Source organism: Stegostoma tigrinum, chromosome 8, assembly GCF_030684315.1.
Source record: "Stegostoma tigrinum isolate sSteTig4 chromosome 8, sSteTig4.hap1, whole genome shotgun sequence".
NCBI lineage: Eukaryota > Metazoa > Chordata > Chondrichthyes > Orectolobiformes > Stegostomatidae > Stegostoma > Stegostoma tigrinum.
The window spans coordinates 100,946,187-100,973,489 of NC_081361.1; the positions used below are offsets into that span (position 1 = coordinate 100,946,187).

The following is a 27,303-nucleotide window of genomic DNA, read 5'->3' on the forward strand; positions in this document are numbered from 1 at the left end:
CAATGTTTAAAAGCTTGGATCCTTTACACTGTAAAGGAATGTCAACTCACCTGCCCAGCATGAGATTCAGAACCTGGTCGACACCCAAATCCTCCATCAAAGTTCATACAGGATAAAACAAATTCTGCTGCTGATTCTAGGTTAATGGCATCGAGTCTTCCCTGGAAAACAACCAATTTACTGGCATTACAGATCGGCCACACATTAAGGTTGGTAGATGCAGGTTTTAGAAACTCAAACAAGCAGTAAAAGTTTTCAAATAAAAAATTCACGTGCCCTTCACTGTCACCGATTATCTATAAGATCCCTCTCCTCCCAACTCTTCCTGAAGACACCTGCTTCTGTTCAGGGACAACTTCATTACCCCATTAGCACCTCACCCTTTACATAGTAGTTTAAAAGATGCCGAGTGCACCTCAATTGGACAGTGCACTTACTTCTTCGTTAAAAGGCCCTTTCAGAGTGCTGCATTTAGCAGCTGTTTACCAACTTAAGAATCACAGACCCTCCCAAACCATAGTTAACTATTAAAAATATTGTACGATTAGGACAGGTGATGACATAGTGGTATAGTCATTCGACTAGCAATCCCAGTCCCAGGTTAATGCTCGGCAAAGATAGATTTGAATCCCACCACGGTGAATGGTGAAATGTAAATTCGATAAAAATCAGGAATAAATAAAACAAGTAACCATGTAATCATTGTGATTATAATAAAAACCCAGAAGATTCAATCATGTTCTTTAGGGAAGAAAATCTGCTGTGCTCACCTAATCAAGCATACACGCAACTTCAGACTCAGAAAAAAAGGTCTTATCGGGCCTCTGAAATGATCCACACAGCCAATTAATTTAAGGGCAGTGAGAGTCTATAGGGTGTGAGGCAGGAAAAACGAAGCAGGTCTGACAGCATCAGAGGAGCAGCTAAGTCAGTACTTTGGTCCAAAAAGTTGACTTACCTGCTGTGCTTTTCCAGCCTCACACCTATAGACCCTAGCTTCCAGCATTTGCAGTCCTTATTGTCTCTAAGGGCAATAAGAGATGGACAACAAGTGAAGTCTTGCCAACAATGCCCATTAAACAGTTACATACAGTCACAATATATATCAGGCGCTGAGTGTGTTACCATTCTTACCAATAGTGCCAGAGTTGCTACAGCACAAAAAGAGAACCTGGTGTCTATTTCACCTGGAATAGAACAGAGATTTTTTGATGACACAAAGCAATGTATTCACTCCATCCCACCTGCCTGAGTACAGCATGATTAATTCTGTTAAGGAGACAAGTAGGAAATTAAAGGCTCGTTAGAAGTGTTCTCCCTCATGCTCCAAACCTCCCAATTTGCCCTTAAAGGAAATACTTACTCAGGATTATAGCTATGAAGAGAGGTTGAGTAGATTAGGATTATTTACATTAGAATGACAGAGGTTGGGGGGGGGGGGGGGGGGGGGGGGGTCCGACTGAGGTCTACAAAATCATGAGGGGTATAGACAGGGTGGTTAGTAAGAAGCTTCCCAACCCCCCCAGAGTGGGGGACTCAATTACTAGGGGTCACGATTTCAAGGTGCGAGGGGAAAAGTTTAAGGGAGATATGTGTAGAAAGTTCTTTACACAGAAGGTAGTGGGTGCCTGGAAAACGTTGCCAGCTGAGGTGGTAGAGGCAGGCAGGATAGTGTCATTTAAGATGTATCTAGACAGATAGATGAATGGGCAGGGAGCAGAGGGATACAGATCCTTGTTTAGGACAGGTTTAGATAGAGGAGCTGGATCAGTGCAGGCTTGGAGGGCTGAAGTGCCTGTTCCTGTGCTGTAATTTTTTTTGTTCTTTCCTTAATTACTATAGTGAAACCTGAAGAGATTGATGCTGAAACAGTCAAAACTGTAAACTGCTTTGTGCAAATCCTTTTGTACACAATGAGAAAAGCTTGATTTTAGTTCTTTAATAAGGGAAACCTGTCATCCCAGAAATCTTTCTAGTAGACAGAATTTTACCAATGCCACAGTTCAGTGATCAGGGTCAGGAGAGTGTTACTGTGGATGAGACACGCAAGGGATTCCAGAAGACAGGAATGTCACTGTCTGAAAATTGTCATGAGGTTTAAGTTCTGAAGAAGGATCACTGGACCTGAAACATCAGCCCTGCTTTCTCTCCAGAGAGGCTGCCAGACCTACTGAGTTTCTCCAGCAATTTCTGCTTTCGTTTCAGATTTCTAGCAACTGCAGTTCCTTGTTTTTTTTTTAAGATTAGGTTCTCAGTCTGTTTAGATGAGAGTGGGACTGCAGGGATGCTGTGCAAACTGACTACATAACACAGGAAGCCTCTCAGCTGGTGGAGGGGGCAACAAGAAATGCAGTGGTAGTAAATGACAGTAAAGTGAGGGCAAAGAGCAGGAGTCCAGCTGGTTGTGTTGCTGTCCAGTGTCAAGGTTCAGGACATCTACCTGAGGCTGGAGAAGAACTTGCAGTGGGAGAGAGGTTCCAGAGGCTGTGACCTATGTAGGTACCAGTAAGATGGGTAGAAACGCTCTGTATCAAGGGCACAAAGACTGAGGCAAGGCATTGAAAATCATAATCGCAAAGGTTTATAATCTCTAAATTGTTATCACAGTTATGTGCAACTTCTTTTTTTTATTCATTCACAAGGTGTGGGCTGCGTTGGTGGCTTGGTCAACATTTAGAGGCCATTCTTTATTGCCCAGCAGGCAGTTGAGGGTCAAGAACCACATGTAGACCAGAACCTGGTTAAGGATGGCAGATGTCCTTCTCTAAGGGACATTAGTGAACCAAATAGATTGTTACAACATCTGACAGTGGTTACATGGTCATTAGGCTAACTTTTATTCATGACTCCATTGGGACAATCTACACCTGTGCCAAGTCAAGGCCAGTGTTCTGTTCTTTTTAAATGCAGAAATAGGAAGGACATTAAAGGAAATTAATATGATTCTTGTAGCCAGTATGCAGAAGTACCTTGAGGATGACAAGGGCTGCATCAAAAATATTGAGGGTTACATGATATTTAAGAAATAATAGGAAGCTAGTTAAAAGCAAAGGGGTAGAACTGTTAAACAGGACTGGCATTTGTACAATAGCAATGACTTTGGTTCAGGTGATCGGGATATAGAATCAGTTTAGATAGACATGAGTATTGGTAGAGAAAAGAAGTGGCTCATGAGAATTAGGCCTCCTAACACTGCCCACAACGTGGAACAAAGTACATATCAAGAAATACTAGGTGCTTATGATAAAGAGATGGCAATAATCATGGCTGACTTTAATTAACATACAAATCGGAAAAGTCTGAGCAGCAGCACAAGCCTGGGTGAGGAGTTCATAGAATGCTTTTACGACCAATGACATACATACAGCTCCAGGTACAATCTCATCAAAGCCTTACATGATTGCAGCAAATATTTCTTATTCTTGTACTCCAATCATTGGCATAATGATACTTTGATACACAATGCGTTTACTCTTTGCACAAAGTTAAACAGTGGTCAGGTCCTGGCGAATGCGATAGGTCAAGTATGAATCAGAGAACTTTTAGATGACAGCATTCAGTGTCCTAAGGTTTAGGTTAGCCATGAAAAGCATAAGGAACAAACTAAAGAAAAACTCAATTGGTGGAAAGCCAATTTCGTTAGGACAAGAATGTATGATCCAGTAGAATTAAAGACTAGCATACAAAGCTGTAAGTGAACAATGAATTGCATTTAAACAGGAGATAACTTGGATACCATCAAACTATATTCTCACCAAGAGAAAATGTAGGAAAAACAAAACTGGAGCTTCAGAGATGAAACAGTGACATAACAAGGTACTGTAGGACAATAGTCAGAAAGATCCAACAAGAACGGAGGTAAACATAGAAAGTTTGGACGTGACGTGAAATAGGACATTAGAGCATTGGCTGCTAACATTAAATGGAATCCAGGTGCTGTTGTAGCACAGTGGAAGTGCCCCTATCTCAAAGGCTGAAGGCCTGAGTTCAACTTTCAACTTTCCTGGTGACTGTCATAGAATACAGCAACATATAGATCAATTGGCGGCGTAGGCAGAAAAATGACGGAGTGTAGCTTAGCCCAGACAAATGTGAGATGATGTATTTTGGAAGGTCAAGTACAGGCGAAAATTATGCAGCGAATGGCAGAATTGTTCAGAGCATTGATATACAGAGGAATCTGGGTGTGCAGGTAGATAAGGCAGTTTAAAAAAAGGCACACGGCATGCTTGGCTCCATTGGCAGGGGCATTGAGTATAAGGATAGGCAAGTTATGCTGCAGATTTGCAGCACTTTAGTTAGGCCACACTTGGAATATTGGGTACAGTTCGGGTCACCATATTCACCAGAAGGATGTGGCTGCTTCATGGTTTACCAGAATGTTGCCTGGTATGGGGGATTTTAGCTTTGAAGGAAGGTTGGATAGACTGGGTTTGCTTTCACTGGAACACAGGAGGTTGACAGGCCACCCGATAGAGGTTTATAAAATTGTGAATAGCATGGATAGAATAGGAAGTATGAGGCTTTTCTAGGGCGGAAGAGTCAGTTACTAGGGGGCACAGGTTCAAGGTGGGGGGGCGGGGAGTTTAAAAGAGATGTGGGAGGCAAGTTTTTCACACAAAGGGGCAGTGAGTGCCTCGAACATGCTGCCAGAGGAAGTGGTGGAAGCAGTTGCAATAGCAGCATTCAAGTAGTTCCTGGACAAATACATGAACAGGAAGGGAATAGAGGGACATGGATCCTGTAAGTGAAGGCAATTTTAGTATGGAAGGGCAAAATATGTTGGTACAGGCTTGGAGGGCCGAAGGGTCTGCTCCTGTGCTGTACTGTTCTTTGTATGTCAGAATATGTTTGAATAGGTTAACAGTAAGGTTCTCGGGGGTTACTACTAGTACTACTGATTTTCTAGATCTACATGAATGACCCATGCTTCAGGTACAATTCAAAATTTACAAGAGGACTTTAACAAGTTGGTCATATAGGCAAACATGTGACAGTTGAAATATAAAACCCGCAAGTGTGAAGTGATTCACTTTGGTCTGAAGGTGAGAGGCAATGTAACAAAGCACTCAAATTCTAACAGGGCTGTTGCATTGCACACACATAGCTCAAGGTGGTAGAACAAGTTGAAAATGTGTTTTAAGAGAAAGCACAGAAGTTAAGGTTTACCTCCACAAAGCTCTTATTTGGCTGATTTACCGCATCAAATTCTGGGCGACAGAGCTTAGCAACAAAGAGAGTTTAGGCTGGGTGCAGAAAAGGCTGACAAGCATGCTTTCAGGAATATGGGACTTCAGCTATGTGGATAGAGTGGAGATATGGAGGAAAATTTCCATGGAGAAGATTGAAAGAAAATTTGACACAGGCATTCAAAATGGGGGTGGGGGGGAGGGTGGGGGTGAGAGCAGAGGGAAGAGAACACAAACAAAAATTCCAAAATGTGTGCCCTCTATTGATGAAAGGTCAAAAAAAAGACATTGTTATAAGGTGACTGGCAAGAAAAAAATACAATGACAACATTACACTTTTTTTAATGGACCATGTGGTTAGGAGGCATGTGAGTATGTAGTACACAAGCACTTTCAAGCAGGAATTGAAAACATCTAAACAGAAAGAAAAACGTCACGGCATTGGAAAACAGACAGGTCAGTGGGATTGGCTAAGTTTCGCTTGGAAAGAGTGAACATGGACATGGAGTGAATGGCAACTGTAGCCAATAGCAGATTCATTCTGTGATTCAATTAATAAAACTAAAATTGGTTGGCTTCTAGGACAGTGGGTCTGCTAAATCCATTGATATTTTAATATCAGTGGTTGCTCTGACCTTGTACCCTAGGCTGGAGAGAGATCAAAACGTTTGCCAGCCACAGTGTAATCAAACACCCTGCAAATCCTAGCAACTTTAGAGGTCAGTTCTTTATTTGGAAACCATAACGATTTGGCCCAAACCATAGCTTCATAGTATGCGCACTGTTGCACTCTGAATGATCTGTTAGAATTATTAGACAGATTCTTCATTTTTTCTCAGCTGCCCTGAGGTGCTGTTGCTAGTGGGCCTTCTTGAACCACTGGTCGAAGTGCAGATACAACTTCTACAGAAAGGCAGCAGTGGAATCAATCACGTGTGGCTCCCTCTACATTGGGGAAACCAAGCGGAGGCTTGGTGACCGCTTTGCAGAACACCTCCACTCGGTTCGCAACAAACAACTGCACCTCCCAGTCACGATACATTTCAACTCCCCCTCCCATTCCTCAGACGACATGTCCATCATGGGCCTCCTGCAGTGCCACAATGATGCCACCCGAAGGTTGCAGGAACAGCAACTCATATTCCGCTTGGGAACCCTGCAGCCCAACGGTATCAATGTGGACTTCACAAGCTTCAAAATCTCCCCTTCCCCCACTGCATCCCAAAACCAGCCCAGTTCGTCCCCTCCCCCAACTGCATCACAAAACCAGCCCAGCTTGCCCCTCCCCCCACTGCATCCCAAAACCAGCCCAGCCTGTCTCTGCCTCCCTAACCTGATCTTCCTCTCACCCATCCCTTCCTCCCACCTCAAGCCGCACCTCCATTTCCTACCTACCACCTCATCCTGCCTCCTTGACCAGTCCGTCTTCCCTGGACTGACCTATCCCCTCCCTACCTCCTCACCTACACTGTCCTCTCCACCTATCTTCTTTTCTCTCCATCTTCGGTCCGCCTCCCCCTCTCTCCATATTTATTCCAGTTCCCTCTCCCCATCCCCCTCTCTGATGAAGGGCCTAGGCACGAAATGTCAGCTTTTGTGCTCCTGAGATGCTGCTTGGCCTGCAGTGTTCATCCAGCTTCACACTTTATTATCTTGGATTCTCCAGCATCTGCAGTTCCCATTATCACACTCAATCACATTACTGCTGGTTTGGATTAATACAAGGCCCAGAACAGGTAAGAATGGCAGATTTTTTAATGGATGAGAATATCAGTAAACCAAATCGGGTTTTCTTCAATGACAATCCAAAAATTTCACGGCTACTTCTACTGACACCAGATATTTTACGTCCAGTTTATATTAAAATGGAATTTAAATTATGTCAACAAAATCCTCACCTCACATTGATAATACCATATATCAAGGTTCTGCGGCACTATCACCGTGTTAAATGGGATAGATTTTGAACCGATTTAGCAACTCAAGACCGGGCGTCACGAGGCACTTGAGTCAATAGCACCAGAAGAATCATACTCTAACACAGTCTCCAATTTCTTGGCTCTGCATACCTCCACTCTAATATCGCCATCAAACCAAGGGATCAACACTGGTTCAATGAAAAGTGCAGGAGGGCATGCCAGGATCAGCACCAGGTTACCTAAAGATGAGGTGTCAACCTGGTGAAGCTACAACACAGGACTATGTCACAAACAGCATGAACAGCAAGTTACATACAGATCACACAAATAATAGACTCGACCTAAAGTCTGCAGTCTCTCAAATCCACAAATACCCCCATACCCAATGCTGGCGAAATCTGGCACGTCAATGCAAAAGATAAAGCTGAAGCAGTCTCAACAATCTTCAGACAGAACTGCAAACTCTATGATCCATCGTCTTCCCATGGTTACCAGAATCACAGATACCAGTCCTCTTCCAAATCGATTCACTCCTCATAGTATCACAAAATAGCTGGAGAAACTAGATGTCACACAGGGTACGGGTCGAGCCAACATTCTAACAATACTAGTGATAATGGGAACTGCAGATGCTGGAGAATCCAAGATAACAAAGTGTGGAGCTGGATGAACACAGCAGGCCAAGCGGCATCTCAGGAGCACAAAAGCAGACGTTTCGGGCCTAGACCCTTCATCAGAGACTCTGATGTAGGCTCTAGGCCGGAAACGTCTGCTTTTGTGCTCCTGAGATGCTGCTTGGCCTGCTGTGTTCATCCAGCTCCACACTCTGTTATCTTGGATTCCAACAATACTACTTTAGACTTGTGATATAAAACTTGCCACACCCTGAATCAAGTTATTCTAATACTGCTGCAACACTGGCATCTACCCAGCAATGTGGAAAATGGGTCAGATACACAAAAAGGACAAATCCAACACAGCCAATTACTTCTCCATCAGTAAAGTGTTTGTGGGTATCGTCAACAGTGCTATCAACCAGTATCTGCTCAGCAACATCCTGTTCACTGATCAGAGATAATGGGAACTGCAGATGCTGGAGAATCCAAGATAACAAAGTGTAAAGCTGGATGAACACAGCAGGCCAAGTAGCATCTCAGGAGCTGATCTCTGATGAAGGGTCTAGGCCCAAAACGTCAGCCTTTGTGCTCCTGAGATGCTGCTTAGCCTGCTGTGTTCATCCAGCTTCACACTTTGTTATTCTGTTGGCTGATGCCCATTTTGGGTTCCACCAGGGCCACACAGCTCCTGACTTCATTACGACTTTGGTTCAATAATCGACAAAAGAGCTGAACTCCAGAGGTGAGACAAGGGAGACAGCCTCTGACTTCCAGGCTGCATTCAACTGAGAGTGGCATAAGGAGCCCTAACAAAACTGGAATCAACAGGCATCGGGGGCAAACTCTCCACTCATTGAGTGATACCCGACACACTGGAAGATGTCACCTCATCACAACTCCTCCATCTGCAGTGTGTACCATCTATAAGATGGTCTGCAAAATTCACCAAAGATCTTTAAACAGCATTATGCAAACCCATTGCTACCATTTGGAAGGATAAAAGGTAGCAGATACAACGGAACACCACCCACTGTAATTTCCACTCCAGGCCACTCCCTAAGATGAAGTATATTGCTGTCTCTTTAGTGTCACTGGGACAATATCCAGGAATTCCCTCCCTAAACACATTGTTGGCTACCAACAGCGGTTCAAGATTGTATCTCACGTTCTCAAGGAGCAAGTAGGTGTGGGCAATAAATGCTGGTCCAGCCAGCAACAGCCATGTCCCACAAGTGAATTTTTTTTTAAATTCTCAAACTATCATGGCGATTTGAATACTCATTCTCTGGATTACTAATGGATGGCTCTCGACTGACACTACAGTAACACAACCACTATATGACTGTATGTTGACCTTGTGGATAATGACACCATGACATAACTGCTGAGCAAAGGAACGTTTATTATACTTTATATGTAACTTCACAATCATGTTACACCGTAACCAACTCAGAGAGGACCACAGACAAAAGGACATTGTGATGTTGATGGAATCGGTGGATAAGTTATAGATGAAGTTAAATTAAGAGAAACACGACATGATTCATTTGTCCTACCAAAATATGGTGAGACAATATAAGATACAGGCTACATTTTTAAAAGGTGTGTGGCAGCTGAGGCACCTTGGTAAATATGTGCATAAGATATTGAAGGAGGCAGGACAGATAGACAGAATTGTTCAAAAAGCATACAGTGTCCTACACTTCCTTACTAGCTATGTTTCTTGACACCGCCAAAGAGCTCCTAACATGCATCATGGAGAACAGAAGGCCGAGATGAATTTGACAGAAATTTCCAAAATCATGAGGCATCTGGAAAGAGTAAATACAGAAAAAACTATTCTGACACGTGAAACAATCAAGAATAAGAGGGCACAGATTTAAAGTAATTGAAAGCAAAAGAGGTGGCGTGAGAAAACAAAATTGTTTCATGCTGTGCATTTATAGCATCAGGCCTGTGCTGGACGCAGGTACAATCAAGGCAGCCAAAAGGAAATTTGACTGCTGTTGGAAAAAGCAGCAATATACAGGGTTAGAGGGAAGAATGGCAGAAGAATAGCACCAAGTGAAATGTTCATTCAAATAGCTAGGGCAGACACGATGGACCAAATGACTTCCTTCTGGGGTGTAACAGTTCTGCAATCAAAGGATATAAGAAAGCAGGAACAGGCTATCGAGTTTGATGATCAGCCATGACCAAAATGGAATGGCAAAGCAAGCTTGAAGGGCTAAATGGCCTACTCCTGCTCTAATTTTCTATGTTTCTAACAGCCTATTAAGCCAAATAGCCTGGTCTTGTGTTGTAAATATTGTGCAAATTCACTCCAAAAATCAACGTACGCAGATGCACTAAAAAAAATTCTAAGCGCAGGGTTGATTTAGAATACTAAAATTTATAAAAATCCTGTGTCAGGAGAAACTCACCCCATTTGTCACCAGCAAAGGAACCATCATCTTGTTGGAGGCCTTTAACATACTCAACAACTTTATTAACATCAATGACTCGAAGACTATCATAGAGAGAAAGGATCTAGATTAAAAGAAACACATTATAAATACAGAAGAACTAAATTTTCATACATATTCACAGTGCCTTTTAACACAGTAAAACTTACAAAAACATTCTGGTAGACACAGTCAGAGACCAAACTTAGGGGAAGGGATAACCTAATGGTTTTATGGCTGGACTTTTAGTCCAGAAACCTAGTTAATATTCTGTGGAGTCTGTTCGAACTCCGCTATGGCATAATGTTCAACACAACATTGTGAGCTGAAGGGTCCATTCCTGTGCTAGAGATAGTAGGAACTGCAGATGCTGGAGAATCTGAGATGACAAGGTGTACAAGCTGGATGAACACAGCAGGCCGAGCAGCATCACAGGAGCAGGAGAGCTGACATTTTGGGCCTAGACCCTTCTTCAGAAGAAGGATCTAGGCCCGAAACATCAGCTCGCCTGCTCCTATGATGCTGCTTGACCTGCTGTGTTCATCCAGCTCTACACCTTGTTATCCCATTCCTGCGCTGTACAGTTCTATGCACGTGATGGGCAATAAATGCTGGACTGGCAGTAACGCCTCCATCCCATGAATGAATTAAAAAAAGACAAATAATTGAGAGAAAAACGTATCTAGTTTGACAAGTAGGTTTTATAAATTTCTGAAAAGGGGGAAAAGTGCATGTTCTCAGCAGCTTCAAAGAAATCGAAAGGGACATATTCTCCCCTTTGAGATAAACAAATCATCTCAGCCTGTCAAACAGCCAAGTTTTCATGAGTCTTTTTATAGAGTAAAGTAGCAAGTCAAGCAATGGGAGAAGCTGTAGGGCAGGGGTTAGATAATTAAAAAGCCTGGTACTGAAGTGCAGCAGAGGGAGAGGATGCGTAGGAAGCTGGAATCTAGAATCCAAAAGCATTCATGGGAAGGCAAAAAGGCTGGTTGATTATGAACAGTTAACACAAATTCTCAAGGAAAAATGACTAACTTGGAGTTTTTTGAAGAGGCAACAGGAAGTGTCCAAGAGCATAATGTTGTTGATATGGTTCGCATGGATTGCCGGAAAGTGTCTGAAACAGTGCCACATAACCGACCCGTGAGGGAAGTGATAAGTTATGGTACAAAAGGACAGAAGCAACATCAATACAAAATTGGCTGAGTGAGAGGAAACAGTCTGGGGAGGCAATGGCCTAGTGGCATTATTGCTGGAGTGTTCATCCAGTGACCCAGAGAATGTTCTGGGGACCCAGGTTTGAATCCCGCCATGGCAGATGAAGGAATTTGAATTCAATAAATATCTGGAACTAAGAATCTAATGATGACCATGAAATTATTGTAGATTGTCGAAAAAACCCATCTGGTTCACTAATACCCGTTAGGGAAGTAAACTGCCATCCTTACCTGGTCTGGCCTACATGTGACTCTAGACACACAGCAATGTGGTTAACTCTAAACTGCCCTCTGGGCAATTAGGGATAGGCATTAAATGCTGCCTGGTCAGATTTGCCCTCAGTCTGTGAATGAATAAAGAAAGTCAATGGATATTTTTCAGGCTGAGGATAGGTTTGGATTGGAGGTCCCCAGGAAACAGACACACGTCAGGTTCAGAGGTATACTAGAAATTCATCCAAAGGAAGAAGAAACATACTAAGGGGAGGACGAGGCAGCCATGCCTCACAAGGCAAGACAGGGACAGCATAAAAGCAAAAAAAAACATGCAATGTGGAGAAAATTAGTAGGTACCCGGAGGATTGGAAAGACTTTGGTGCTGGGGAAACTGAAAGATCTGAAGGTGGATAAATCACACAGACCAGGTTCTGATGGAGACAGCGGAGGAGATTGTGGAGGCATTGGTGATCTTTCAGGAATCACTGGAGTCAGGGAGGGTCCCAGAGGACTAGAAAATGGCTAATGTAAACCCCTGTTTAAGAAGATAGGAAATTACAGGCCAGTCAGCCTGAACTCAGTTGTTGGTGAGATTTTAGTGGCCATATCAAAGATGAGATTGCAAATTACTTGGAAGTATGTGATAATATAGTTTATCAAGGGGTCATTATGTCTAACTTATTCGTTATAATTTGTTGAGGTGGTAGCAAGCAAATTAGATAAAAAAGAGCCAGTGAAAGTCATCAATCTGGATTGACAAGGTGCCTCCTGAGGCTACTAAATAAGACAACAGCCTGTAGTGTTAGGGGCAAGTACTGACATGGATAGAGGATTGGCTGACTGGCAGAGTGTGGGGATAAAGGGGTCATTTTCAGAATGGGAGCTCGTGACTTGTTGAGTTCCACTGGGGTCTGTGTTGGGACCACAACTATTCACCTTACACATTAACCATCTGGATGAAGGAACAGAGGGCATTGTTGCTGAGTTTGCAGGTGACACAAAGATAAGTGGAGGGGCAAGTAGTTTTGAGGAAGCAAGGAGGCTGCAGGAGTGGCAGATGTAATACAATGTGGGAAACTGTGAGGCAGATAGAATACAATGCGGAAAATTGTGAGGTAGAAAGAATAGAGGCATCCAATATTTTCTGAACCAGGAAAGGCTTTGGAAATCTTAAGCACAAATGGACTTGGGAGTCCTAGTTCCAGATTCACTTAAGATTAACGTAGGTTCAGTTGGCAGTTTGGAATGCAAATGTTAGACAAGAGCAGAGATGTACTCCTGAGGCTGTTGAAGACTCTGGTCAGACTGCATTTGGAATATTGTGAGTAGTTTTGAACCCTGTATTTAAGTAAGGGCATACTGGCAATGGAGGGGGCCCAGAGAAGATTTACAGGAATGATCCTGAGTATGAAGAGCTTGTTATATGAGGCAGGGTTGAGGTCTCTGGGTCAACCGTCGATGCAGTTTAGAAGGATGAGGGGGGAAATCTCATGAAAACTTACAGAATGCTGAGGGGTCTGCAGAGAGTGGATGTGGAGAAGGTATTTCCACTGGTAGGAGAGAATAGGACCCGAGTGTACAGTGAGTGAAGGAATGACCTTTTAGATAATGAGGAATTCCTTTAGCCAGAGGGTGGTGAATCTGGGGAACTCATTACTATGGAGACAAGTCATTTTGTGTATTTAAGACAGTGATAGGTAAGTTGATGAATGATAAGGGGTTCAAGGGTTACAGGGAGAAACAGGAGAAAGGACCTGAGAAACATATCAGTCATGATCGAACGGTGGAGCAGACTCAATCAGCCAGCCAAGTGGCCTAATTCTGCTCCGACATCTTATAGCCTTATGGGTTGGTATTGGGGCCCTTGCTTTTCCTAATATGTCTAATGATATGCATCTTGGTATGCAAGTGACAGAAACTTGGAAGAACTGTACACTGCGAGGACAGTCGTGGAACTCCAAAGAGACACTGGACAACTTTGTGGAGTGGGCGGAGATAATGGGAACTGCAGATGTTGGAGAATCCGAGATAACGAAGTGTGAAGCTGGATGAACACAGCAGGCCAAGCAGCATCTTAGGAGCACAAAAGCTGACGTTTGAGCCGGGGACGAGCTGGGCTGGTTTTGGGATGCAGTGGGTGGGAGGGGAGATTTTGAAGCTTGTGAAATCCACATTGATACCATTGGGCTGCAGGGTTCCCAAGCAGAATACGAGTTGCTGTTCCTGCAACTTTCGGGTGACATCATTGTGGCACTGCCACAATGGAAGCCACACCGGGTACAGTGGATACAGCATACCACATTGGCGGATATGCAGGTGAACCTCTGCCTGATGCGCAAGGTCATCTTGGGGCCTGGGACGAGGGTGAGGGAGGTGGTGTGGGGGCAAGTGTAGCACTTCCTGTGGTTGCAGGGTAAGGTGCCAGGTGTGATGGGGTTGGAGGGGAGTGTGGAGCGGATAAGGGAGTCCCGGACAGAGTGGTCTCTCCGAAGGCAGACAAGGGTGGGGATGGAAAAATATCTTTAGTGGTGGGGTCGGATTTTAGATGACGGAAGTGTCGGAGGATGATGCGTTGTATCCGGAGGTTGCTGGGCTGGTATGTGAGGACTAGGGGGATTCACAACCTCATCACCTCAGGTGACCTCCCACCCACAGCCTCCAACCTCATTGTCCTCCAACCCCACACCGCCAGCTTCTATCTCCTTCCCAAAATCTACAAACCTGCCTGCCCTGGTCGACCCACTGTCTCCACCTGCTCCTGCCTCACTGAACTCATCTCCACCCATCTGGACTCCATTTTCTCCCCCATGTTCCAGGAACTCCCTACCTACATCCGTGACACCACCCACACCCTCCACCTCCTCCAGAACTTCCAATGCTCCCATCCCCAACACCTCATTTTCACTATGGACATCCAGTCCCTATACATCTGCATGCCCCATGCAGATGGCCTAAAGGCCCTCTGCTTCTTCCTGATCCACAGACCCGACTAGTCCCCCTCCACTGACACCCTCATCTGCCTAGCCGAACCCGTCCTCACCCTCAACAACTTCTCTTTCGATTCCTCCCACTTCCTACAGACAAAGGGGGTGGCCGTGGTTGTAGGCTACGTGGAACAGTCCCTCTTCCGCATCTACACTGGCCCTAAACCCCACCTCTTCCTCCGTTACATTGATGATTGTATCGGCGCTGCCTCGTGCTCCCAAGAGGAGCTCGAACAGTTCATCCACTTCACTAACACCTTCTACCACAACCTCAAGTTCACCTGGACCATCTCCAACACATCCCTCACCTTCCTGGACCCCTCTGTCTCCATCCCAGGCAACCACCTAGAAACCGATGTCCATTTCAAGCCCACCGACTCCCACAGCTACTCAGAAAACACCTCCTCCCCCCCACCTTCCTGCAAAAATTCCATCCCCTATTCCTTCGCCTCCACCGCATCTGCTCCCAGGATAAGAATTCCACTCCCGTACATCCCAGATGTCCTCGTTCTTCCAAGGGCCGCAACATCCACCCCGCAGTGGTCAAGAACGCCCTCAACCCTGTCTCCCACATTTCCCACAATTCATCCCTCACACCCCGCCCCCGCAATAACCGCCAAAAGAGAATCATGTACATACAGTACATGAGCAGACAGCGTTCACCAACTGAGGGTCTCATTGAGTAGGCTAGCATTTATTACCATCTCTAATTGAAGGCAGTAAAGAGTCAATCATGTTGCTGTGAGTTTGGAGTCACATGTAGACCAGACAAAGTAAAGATGGCTAGTTCCTTCCCTGGGATTGAAGTGTCCAAAACAAGAGGGCATAATCTTAAGGTGACAGGAGAGACTTAAAAGGGACCTGACGCGCAACTTTTTAAAACAGAGGGTGGCTCGTATGTGGGATGAACTGCCAGAGGAAGTGATGGATGCAGGTAAAGTGACAACATTTAAAAGACATTTGGACAGGCACATGATCAGGAAGGGTTTGGAGAAACATGGGCCAAACACAGGCAAACTGAATTCATTTAGTTTGGGCAACTTGGTCGGTATGGACGAAGGATCTGTTCTATGCTGTATGACTCCATAACATTAGTGAACCAGATGGGTTTTTCCAACGCAACAATAAAATTGATTCATTAGACTTGTAATTCTAGACCTTTTATGAAATTCAAATGTCGGAGGCTCACTGATGATGTTACCTAGAATGGTGACAAAATGTCTGAAAACGAACCTTCTGGCTCAGCGAGCAAACTCACATCCAGAACCTCAACCTGAGCTACAAATCTTCTCAAAACTCGCTAAATTCAAATGTCACATTCTGCTGTGGCAGGATTTGAATCGATTTAAGGGATAGGAACATGCCACAGGGCAAGAGTTATAGATGGGGGAAGGGCAATTATAATGAGATTAGGCAAGATTTAGGAGGCATAGAATGGGTTAGCAAAATGCAGGGGATGGGGATAATTGAAATGTGGAGCTGGTTTAAGGAACCGATATTGCGTGTCCTTGATAGGTATGTCCCTGTCAGGCAGGGGGGAAGTGATAAGGTAAGGGAACCGTGGTTTACCAAAGAAATTGTATCTCTTGTTAAGCGGAAGAGGGAGGCTTATGTGACGATGAGACGAGATGGTTCAGATGAGGCGATGGAGAGTTACAGATTAGCTAGGAAGGATTTAAAGAGAGAGTTAAGAAGAGCAAGGAGGGGACATGAGCAGACATTAGCAGGTAGAATAAAGGAGAACCCTAAAGCTTTCTATAGGTATGTAAGGAATAAGAGGATGACTAGGGTAGGAATAGGGCCAGTCAAAGACAGAAGTGGGAAGTTGTGTGTGGAGATTGTAGAAGTGCTAAATGATTATTTAGCAGGAGAATATTGTAGCAATGACTGAGTTACGGGCTACTAGAATTGAAAGAATTAAGATTAGTAAGGAGGAGGTGTTATCAATTCTAGAAGATGTGAAGATAGATAAATCCCCTGGGCTGGATGGGATTTTTCTGAGGATTCTCTGGGAAGCGAGGGAGGAGACGGCGGAGCTTTTGGCCTTGATCTTTGAGTCCTCATTGTCCACAGGTTTAGTACCAGAGGACTGGAGGATTGCAAATGTTGTGCCCTTGTTCAAGAAGGGCAGTAGGGATGACCGAGGTAATTATAGACCTGTGAGCCTTACATCTGTTGTAGGAAAAGTTTTGGAAGGATTTTAAGAGATAGGATTTATAATCATCTAGCAAGCAACAATTTGATTAGAGATAGTCAGCAATGGATTCGTTAAGGGCAGGCTGTGTCTCACAAACCTCATTGAATTTTTTGAGAAGGTGACCAAGCACGTGGATGAGGGAAGGGCAGGTGATGTGGTGTACATGGACGTCGGTAGAGCCTTTGATAAGGTTCCACCTGGTAGGCTATTGGAGAAAATACAGAGGCACGGGAATGAGGGAGATTTAGCAGTTTGGATCAGAAACTGGCTTTCTGTAAGAAGGTAACGAGTAGTGGTTGATGGAAAATATTCAGCCTGGAGCCCAGTTACTAGTGGTGTGCCTCAAGGATCTGTTTTGGGACCACCACTGTTTGTCATTTTTATAAATGACTTGGACGCAGGCATAGGTGGATAGGTTAGTAAGTTTGCAGATGACACTAAAGTCGGTGGAGTGGCGGACAGTGTGGAGGAATGTTTCAGGTTGCAGGGAGACTTGGATAAACTACAGAATTGAGCTGAAAGGTGGTAAATGGAGATCAATGCGGATAAATGTGAGGTGATTCACTTTGGGAAGAATAATAGGAAGGCAGAATACTGGGTCAATGGAAAAATTCTTGGTAGTGTGGATGTGCAGAGGGATCTTGTTGTCCACGTACATAGATCCCTGAAAGTTGCCACCTTGGTTAATAGTGCTGTTAAAAAGGCTTGTGGTGTGTTAGGTTTTATTGGTAGAGGGATTGAGTTCCGGAGCTGTGATGTCATGCTGCAACTGTACAAAACGCTAGTGCGGCTTCATTTGGAATACTGCATGCAGTTCTGGTCCCCCCATTAGGTCACAGAGGAGATTTACCAGGATGTTGCCTGGTCTGGAGTGCAGGCCCTATGAAGGAAGGCTGAGGGACTTAGGTCTGTTTTCATTGGAGCTGAGGAGGCTAACAGGGGATTTAATAGAGACATACAAGATGATCAGAGGATTAGATAGGGTGAACAGTGAGAGTTTTGTTCCAAGGGTGATGACTTCAGCTTGTATAAGGGGGCATTGCTACAAATTGAGGGGTGATAGATTTAAGACATATGTCAGAGGCAGGTTCTTTATTCAGAGAGTGGTAAGGGTGTGGAACGCCCTGCCTGCCAATGTAGTTGACTCAGCCACATTAGGGGCATTTAAACAGTCCTTAGATAAGCATATGGATGATGATGGGATAGTATAGGGGGAGGGGCTTAGATTAGTTCACAGGTTGGCACAATATCGAGGGCCGAAGGGCCTGTTCTGCGCTGTATTGTTCTACGTTCTATCCCCTGAACATTTCCTGAATTCTCTAGGTTACCAAATAAGCAATAATACCACTCGGCCATCACCTCCCCTTGTGTCTGCACTAGACACTTCTTACCCCTCATCTGGAGTACTGTATACAGTTGTGGATACCACATTATAAGGAAGATGTCAGTTGATTTGGAAGAGGGTAGAAGAAATTTCCAAGAATGGTTCCAGGAAAAAGAAACTTCAGTGATGAGGCTAGATTGAAGAAGTTGGGACTGGCTTCATGGACAGAAAGCCACTGAAAGAAGTTTCCAAGATCACACGCGGGAAGGCAGCACATAGGGGAATGCTGCTACTGTTCACGGAGCACGGTAACAGACTCGACCAGTCCATACTGAACATAATTCCAAAATAAGCTAGTGCCACCTGCCAGCTCCTGACCCATGTTCCTCCAAACCTTTCCTATCCATGTACTTATCCAAACATCTTTTAAATGTTGTAATTGTACCCACATTCACCACTTCCTCAGGAAGTTCATTCCACACATGCACCACCCTGTGTGTAAAAAATATGCCTCTTACGTCTTTTTAAAATCTTTCTTCTCACCTTAAAAATGTGCCCCTTAGTCTTGAAATTCCCCATCCTAGGGAAAAGACAATCACCATTAATTCTACCTGTGCCTCAAAAGAAACAAAAACAAGAGGACACAGACTTAAAATGACGTGTTGGTGAAGCAAGAGTAATATGAGAAAAATCTTTCTCACACAGTCAGTAGTTAGGCTATGAAATGCAGGGTCTGGAAATATGGAGAAGCAGGTTCAATCAACACATTCAAGAAGTCAATGGATGAATATTTGTACAGAAATGGTGCACAGGGTTACAGGGAAAAACAGGAGATAGAATCAATGGAGACACAATGGGCCGAATAGCCGCCTCTGCACCATATCAATCCTCAAGCATTATCATTATCTCACAATCTCTCTACCAATTACAACAATGATCATTGGATGAAACCTGCAACACTCTATTGTGGTTCAGAGGACTGAAGAATCTTGTTTTGCCAGTTTAGTTATTAAACTTTAGTTTCTTTTACTCAACCTGCTCCACATAATAAGTAACCTGCTATACTCAGTCACTAGAGGGGTGAGTCATAAAACAGGTTATCAATGATGTTTTCCAGCATTCTCAGGATTTTACTCAGAGAACAAGCAATAATCATGGGCTATATTTCAATATGATAATTTAACACTTTTTTGCCTCATTTTTTAAGCATTCAATCACACATTGTATACCACATTGGCTCAGCAGCTTTTAGTTGTCCAGGACCTTCACTGGAAGCCAACTTCATTCCACAGAAATCGGAAAATCTGGGTGCTTACTCTGCAGGCTGTAAAGCCCTGTAATGGGCATGAGAGGGATAAAGTTCAAAGGAGATGTGACGGACAAGTTTTTTTTTAAACACAGTGTTAGGAAACAGCAACATGCTGTTAGAGATACTGATGGAGGCTAATACAATAGGGGCATTTACAAGACTTCAGATAAGTACATGAAAATGCAAGGAATGGAGGGATATGGATCAAGGGCAGGCAGAAGGGATTAGTTTAATTTGACATCATGTCTGGCACAATATAGTGGGCCAAAGGGCCTGCTCCTATGCTGTACAGTTCCATGTTCTATGATTGCGCAAGGACGCACAGGTTATTCCATTTGGTGGAAAGAGTTTCAAATAATGACATGGCCTAAACATCCAAGCCAAACCAGCCAGGGGCATGTCACACAAAGAGCAGTGGAATTCAATGTTGAGCCTGAAGAGATAGGTGAGTGCGTGCAAGTGTAAGTGTGTGTGTGTCTTGGGGAGCAGGAAATAAGCCATCAGTTCTAAATTTCCAAATTCTGACGGATTTTTGCTATGGAATGGTTTTTTTTTAACGTTATATCTCAGATATAAGTCAGTCATCATCCAATGAATATCAGAATATATTTGAGGGGGTGAATGACTTCTCCTGAACATGCAATTCAGGTACAAATGGAAGGTCCCCCTAGGCATGGAGAGATCTGATGCAGGGCCCATAAGGAACCAGCTCACAAAACATCCAAAAAATTCCACATTAATTACAGGACAGAAGCTAATCATTCAATCCATCTGCTCCGTGCTGGTACTCATGGTCACCCTTCTTGGCTCACGCCATCTGTACATTCTTCCATCCTTTTCTTCCTCAAATTTCTCTTCCCTGGAAATGTATCTTTGCTATTCACTTTAACCACTGCCCAAATTCCGACCACACTCTATAAGTATGCTGCTGCTTACAGAAGATTTTAATCATCCTGGGTCCAGAAAGAGTGAGTGTCTTCCTCGGGGGTCAATTTAAAAGAAACAGAATCCTACCCAGCATAAAAGTTTGATACCCAAAGAATGATATCCTACCATAGAGGGAGTGAATCACATTAATTCCTGGAATAATGAAACTTCCTTGGAGGAGACAGGGCATGTATTCTCTAGAGTTCAGAGGCATAAAGTGATTTCATTGGCATTTGTCAAAATTCTTAAAAGCATCAACAGGGTAGATGCAGGAAGGTGGTTTCCCGAGGCTTGTGTCAGTCTCAGGAACAAAAAAGGGCAAGCTATTTAGAGGTAAGATAAAGAAGAATTTGTTCAACCATCTTCAGCTATTTCATTAATGGCCTTTCATCCATCACAGCATCAGTCATGGGATGCTCAATGATTAACTACACAATGTTCAGCACCATTCCCAATTCCTCAGTTACTAAAGTAGTTTATGTCCACATGTAGCAAGTCCTGGGAAACATCCAGATTTGGGTTAATAAGTGGCAAATAACACAGGTGCCATACAGTGCCAGGCAATAACCGTCTCAAACAGAATCTAATGATTGCCCCTCTACATCAAACACTCTTCTGCAATTCGTGCTCATTATAACCAGACTATTTATTTGTTGCACATATACAGAATTCTATACATGCTGAAAGCATCTCCTTTTCTAAGATCTATCTAGCATTCCTCCTCCTCCTCTTCAGGTGATGTCTCATCATTACTGCACCACTATGTTTTAGACCAGCATGTTAACCCAATACTCTGGAGCAGTGAAAGCAGTGAATGCCGAGAGCGGAAAAAATTTCTTCACTCAGTGGAGCTCCCAAACACAGAAAGCAGTTGAGATCAAAACAGTGAATGTTTTCATTTAGGAGTCAGATATAATTCTGAGGGCTATAGGAATCAAAGGGTATGGAGACAAAGTGGGAACAGAGTACAGAGTCAGATGATCATCCATGGCTGAGCAGGCATGAATGGCTGAATGGCCTATCCTGCTTCTATTTTCTGTGTTTCTGTGAAAGGAAGCTTATGCTATCTATCAACTCTAGTTTAAATCAATTGCGCTGAATGGCCTGTTTATATCTATAAGGAAATAGCACAAAGAACCACGTTGCTTTAATTTTGTTTGCGAGTTTTGAGAAGATTTGTAGCTCAGGTTGAGTTTCTGGATGTGAGTTTGCTCGCTGAGCTGGAAGGTTAGTTTTCAGATGTTTCGTCTGAAACCCAAGGAAACCTAAACAGATAAATAGAAAGCGGGACATAACACCAGCGCTTCATCGGAGGCTCACTGATGATGTTACCTAGAATGGTGACGAAACGTCTGAAAACTAACTTTATTTTGTTTAAATAGTAAATCATAACATTTTTCTCAATTTGATTAATGACGCAGCATGGAAAAAGTCACAAAGACTGCTACAATTCTGCTCTACTGCAAGTAAGAGTTATGGATTTAGTGACTGCCTGTTTGGTCAGTACAAGTGACACTTAAGCAACTACTTGAGATCACTTACAAATTGACAAAATAGCTAACAGGCTTACCTGCACAGCACTTAGTGTGTAAAGGAGGTGTGGATCATGGCCAATACTAGCTCCGACTCCCCCACAGTCATGCTGACACGATTTGACAAACTGTAGGATTTCCTCTTTGTTCATACGCTGTAGTTGCCCCATTAAATCCATAACAGTCAGCCCCCAATAGATTCCACTCATCCTCAAATATTCTGACATGCAGTATTCCTAAAAGTAAAACCAGAAAGAACATCCATAGTTAATCTGCAAACTCAGTAGCATTAGACACCAAGTTAATCCACAGAAAGCAAAAATGAAATATGCCTCGAGCAGATTTTCTAATGGCAAGTTCCATTGCGGTATAAAGTGATAAAAGAATTACATCAGCAAAGATTGATTTACTGTGTTATTCTATTCACTTATGTGACATGGCTGTTGCTGGCTGGGCAGTGCTTATTGCTCACCCCTAATTGCTCTTGAAACAGTGGCCTAGTAGGCCATTTCAGAGGGCAATTAAGAGTCAAGCACTTTGATATGGATCTGAAGTCATACATAGGCCAGACACAGTGAAGATGGAAGATTTTCCTACCTAAAGGACATCAGTGAACCAGATGGGTATTAGTGACACTCAACAATGATCACCGCGAGTCTGAATTCCATGTGACAAAAGATCATTTTGATTTAACCAAGTGACTTCATTATAAGTCCAATACAAAGGTGTAATTTTATTAGACCATTCACTGAAGCAGCTGGCATTTATTGCCTAGAATAAATTCCTGTTGCTTTCTACTTGAACTGCTGCAGTTAATATAGGGAAGAGGTTTCCTAATCGTTAGAAGGTGTGGCATTCCTGCAGTTTGAGCCATCAACACTTAAGGAACAACTGATAGGAGTTTTAAATTGGCAACACATTCTGACTTTTAAGGGGAATTTGGGAGGTGGAACCTTATCCTTCTAGATATTAGAGGTCACAGATTAAACACAAGCCATTTCCTTTTGTATATCAAATCAATTCACAGATTGAAGATTCCAACACACTTGTATCGGTTCTGGAATTTCTGGGAATGAACAGATAATGTTGAAAAGCAGGATCCAGTACTTTGGGTGCTTAAACTCTGAGGTACAAACAGAGAACATTAGCAATGTGCATGTCAGGCATCAACTGTGAGACGCGTCAGTTCAGGTCAACAATTCTTCATCAGAATTAGGACCAGTTAGAGATCGAACAGACTGCGCTGTGTGTGTGTATGTGCATGCATGGCGTGCGCAAAGAGGTCATCTGTGGTCAAACACAAGCCAGGAAAGATTAAATGACAAAAGGGTTAGTCTTACAGATGGGCACAGCAGTAGCAGATGGTATTTAACTGATAAGTGTGAGGTAATGCACTTTGGAAGAAGAAACAAGATGAGATAGTATTTAATGAATGGCAGGTCACTGGGTAGCTCAGAAGAAGAAAGAGATCTTGGGGTAATTATTCACAGATCCCTGAAGTCAGCAGAGCATGTGAACCGGATAGTTAAGAAAGCATATGGGACACTTGCTTTCATCAGCCATTGTATGGAGTGTAAGAGCAAGGAGGTAAAGTTGGAGTTGTACACGGCGTCTTGCCATCTAACTGCAGGAAGAACGTGATAGCACTAGCGGGGGTACACAGAAGGTTCATCAGAATGTTCTGAGGAAGGGTCACCTGAACATTAACTGATTTTTTTTCTTCACAGATGCTGCCAGACCTGCTGAACTTTTCCAGTAATTTTGTTTTTGTTCACCAGAATGTTGCCTGGGATGGAGGAATTGAGCTATAAATGAGAGACGAGCGAGGCTTGGATTGTTTTCTTTAGACGTGGAGGTGCTGGTGTTGGACTGGGGTGGACAAGGTCAGAAATCACACATCATCAGGTTATAATCCAATAGGTATATTTGAGATCACAAGCTTAATTGATTAGGCATTTACATATTAATCAATCAAAACCTTCTAACCGATTAAAGATCTAACAGCATTTAACAGTGGGGAGGCAATGGCCTGATGATATTATCACTGGACTATTACTCCAGAGACCCAGCCAATGTTCTGGGGACCCAGCTTTGAAACCCGCCACGGCAGATGGTGGAATGTGAATTTGATAAATATCTGGAATCAAGAATCTAATGATGACCGTGAATCCATTATAAATTGACAGAAAAACCCATCTGGTTCACTAATGTCCTTGAGGGAAGGAAACTGCCATCCTTACCTGGACTAGCCTACATGCGACTCCTGACCCACAGCAATATGGTTGACTCTTAACTGGCCTCTGGGCAATTAGGGGTGGGCAATAAATGCTGCCAAGCCAGCAATGTCCTTGTCCCATTAATTAATTTTTAAAAAAGCATCTTAAGTTTGTTTAATACATCCACATCAGTGGTGTGACCCTTTGATCTTTTATCTATAAATTTTGTGTCTGATACTCACCTCTCTGAAGGAGGAGTGAGAATCCGAAAGCTTGCGTTTTCAAATAAACCTGTTGGAATATAACCTGATGTTGCGTGATTTCTGATCTTGTTTTCTTTACAGCAGAGAAGACTGAGGACATGATTGAATATGTAAGTGAATAAAGAATATGAGGGGTATGGCCACAGTAAATAGAGAATGGCTGTTCCCCTTGTTTGATGGGTCAATCACAAGGGAGCACAGTTAGAGAGTCAGGGGCAGGAGATTCAGGAAAAAATCTTTTTCACTCAGCTGGTGTTGGAAATCTGGAATGCACTGCTTGGAAGGTAGCATAGGCTGGAAAATTTACAAGATTCAGAAAAATCTGGATGAGTACTTCAATCATCATAACATTCAAGGGTGTGAGACAAGTGCAAGAAATTCAGATTAGCACAGTTTAGTGGTAGTTATGTAGGCTCAGGCCTGATGGACGAAGGGCCTTTTCTGCACTGTGTGAACCTACAGGACCAAAGGAAAGAAATAAAACGAAGAAATAAAGTATGTACCTCTAACTGATGGGCTGCTGACTGAAGACAAAACTCTGCTAGAAAACCAAAACATGCAAAGTAAAGGAAACAAAATAGGCTGTGGGATAAGACAGCCTAAGGTCTAAAAGTGCTGAGCTCAAAGTCAAACCTTACGATTAACCGAGTTCAAAAACCATTGTGGTTTATTCAGTCATTGAACCAGTAGTTAGCATCATGATTCATCTCTCAAGGCATCAAGATGACAGTCATCAGTAGCAGCACATGTTCTACACAGCACGTATCTTTGAGACAGTTAATGGAATTTGCATTCTCACTTCAAAGAAAACACCCAAGAACTTGCATTATGTACCACTTTTAAAATAGCAGATCACCACAAGACAATTCACAAAGTGTTTACAACTTCCACTTTGATCATTTTTTAAATCGTTTGTTTGTTAAGTCCCTAATTCTGACATGGTTTCTAACATTCTAACAGTGAAGACGCTGTACAAGTATTGAATTGATTACAAGATAATTTAGGATGACTTGTGGCTACAAAAAATCCCTCAGAAATTAAATGAAAAATCCTTTGTTGTATTCAAACTCTGTCCAATAATGCTATGTGAAATGCCTTGGGATGATGCACGATGTTAAATGTGCAACAAATTTCAATGGTTATTTGTCAATTAAGACTGAAGTAGAACAAATGACCAACAAATGAATAATAGCTGAGAGGAACAGGACCATGAATCTTGCTCAAAGTCCTCCAAGTAACTAAATAAGGAAAATATCAAAATAACCGCCGGCAATTTGACAGCAAGCAGATGTCACGTCCAAGATGTGCCGAGTGGTTAAGTGACAAAAGATTTGTTTTTTAAAATGGGTTTACTTGGAACAATGAGATCAGTTTGTAGTCATCAAAGCACCAGCCATCGCTGTCTCACAGATGAGAACATAAGAGCATGAGAACCAGGAGCAGGAGTGGGCCATGTGGCCTTTCGAGCCCACGCCGCCAATCAGTAGGGTCATGGCTGGTCTTTTTGTGGCCTCTGCTCCACTTATCCACCCTCTCGCCATAATCCTTAATTCATCATTGAATCATCATTGAATCATCATAAAATCCCTACAGTGTGGAAGCAGGCCATTCAGCCCATCGAGTCTACACTGGCCCTCCCAAGAGCATCCCACCCCCTACTCTGTATCTGTGCTTCCCACCCTAGACACTATGAGCAATTTAGCATGGCCAATCCACCTAACCACCCATCTTTGGACTGTAGGAGGAAACCCATACAGACATGGGGAGAACATGCAAACTCCACACAGAAAGTCAACCAAGGCTGGGGTCAAACCCGGGTCCCTGGTGCAATGAGGCAGCAGTACTAACCACTGTGCCAGTCTTTTGCTGTTCAAAAAGTGACCTATATTAGCTTTCAGAATATTCAATGAGGAGGCCTAAACTACTTCATCGGGCAGAGAATTACAAAGATTCACAATGCTTTGAGTGCAGACGTTCCTCCTCAATTCAGTCTGAAATCTGCTCTCCCTTATTTTGAGGCTATGCCCTATTGCTCTAGTTTCACCCACCAGTGGAAACATCCTCCCTGCTTCTATCCTAATTATTCCTTTCATAATTTTATGTTTCTATAAGATTCTCACCCTCATTTTTCTAAATTCCAACGAATACAATCCCAGTCTATTCAGTCTCTTCTCATAAGTCACCACTCTCATCTCTGGAATCAACCTAGTGAATCTCTGCATCCCCTCCAGTGCCAGTACATCGTTTCTCAAATACGGAGACCAAAACTGCACGCAGTACTCCAGACGTGGTCTCACCAGCACCCTATACAGCTGCAACATGACCTCCCTGCTTTTTAACTCCATCCCTCTGGCAATATTCCATTTGCTTTCTTAATTACCTGTTGCACCTGCAATCCAACCTTCTGCAATTCATGGACAAGGAGACCCAGGTCCCTCTGCACCGCAGCATGTTGCAATTTTTTTACCATTTAAATCATAGCCCTTTTTACAGTTAAGCAAGAGATAGTATGTTCAAGTCCCACACCAGACTTATCCAAAGCAGCTGCTCCTGTCCTGCAATGATAGGGAACAGCACTGTCAGAGGACTAGTACAAAAGCAGCTTAATTTAGATAAACACAAGGTGTTGCGTTTTGGTAACACAAACCTGGGGAGGACTTACAAGGTTAATAGCAGGATCTGGGGGAGTAATGTTGAACAGAAAGATCAAGGGATGCGGGTACATAGTTCCTTGAAGGTGAAGTCACAGGTAGATGGGGGTGAGGAGTGGGGTGTGTGGTGAAGGCGGCATTTGGCATGCTTGCCTTCGTTGGTCACTGCATTGAGTACAGGAGTTGCAATGACATGTTACAGCTATACAAGACATTGGCAAGGCCACATTTGGAGTACTACGTACAATTCTGATTATCCTGCTACAGGAAGATTATTATTATTATTCTGGAAAGGGTG

The 27,303-nt window shown here is 43.3% G+C and overlaps 1 protein-coding gene across 1 annotated transcript in view; it reads right to left on the minus strand.

Annotated features, from left to right (window-relative positions):
• The window catches only part of rabggtb (Rab geranylgeranyltransferase subunit beta), a 55,979-nt gene that overhangs the window by 12,258 nt on the left and 16,418 nt on the right, over window positions 1–27,303 (minus strand). The window contains exons 3-6 of the mRNA XM_048539702.2: window positions 21,914–22,111; window positions 10,149–10,254; window positions 1,135–1,187; window positions 51–161 (exon numbers count right to left, since the gene is read on the minus strand). Of these exons, the coding sequence (XP_048395659.2) occupies window positions 51–161; window positions 1,135–1,187; window positions 10,149–10,254; window positions 21,914–22,111 (468 nt within the window). The remainder of the gene's footprint in view (window positions 1–50; window positions 162–1,134; window positions 1,188–10,148; window positions 10,255–21,913; window positions 22,112–27,303) is intronic.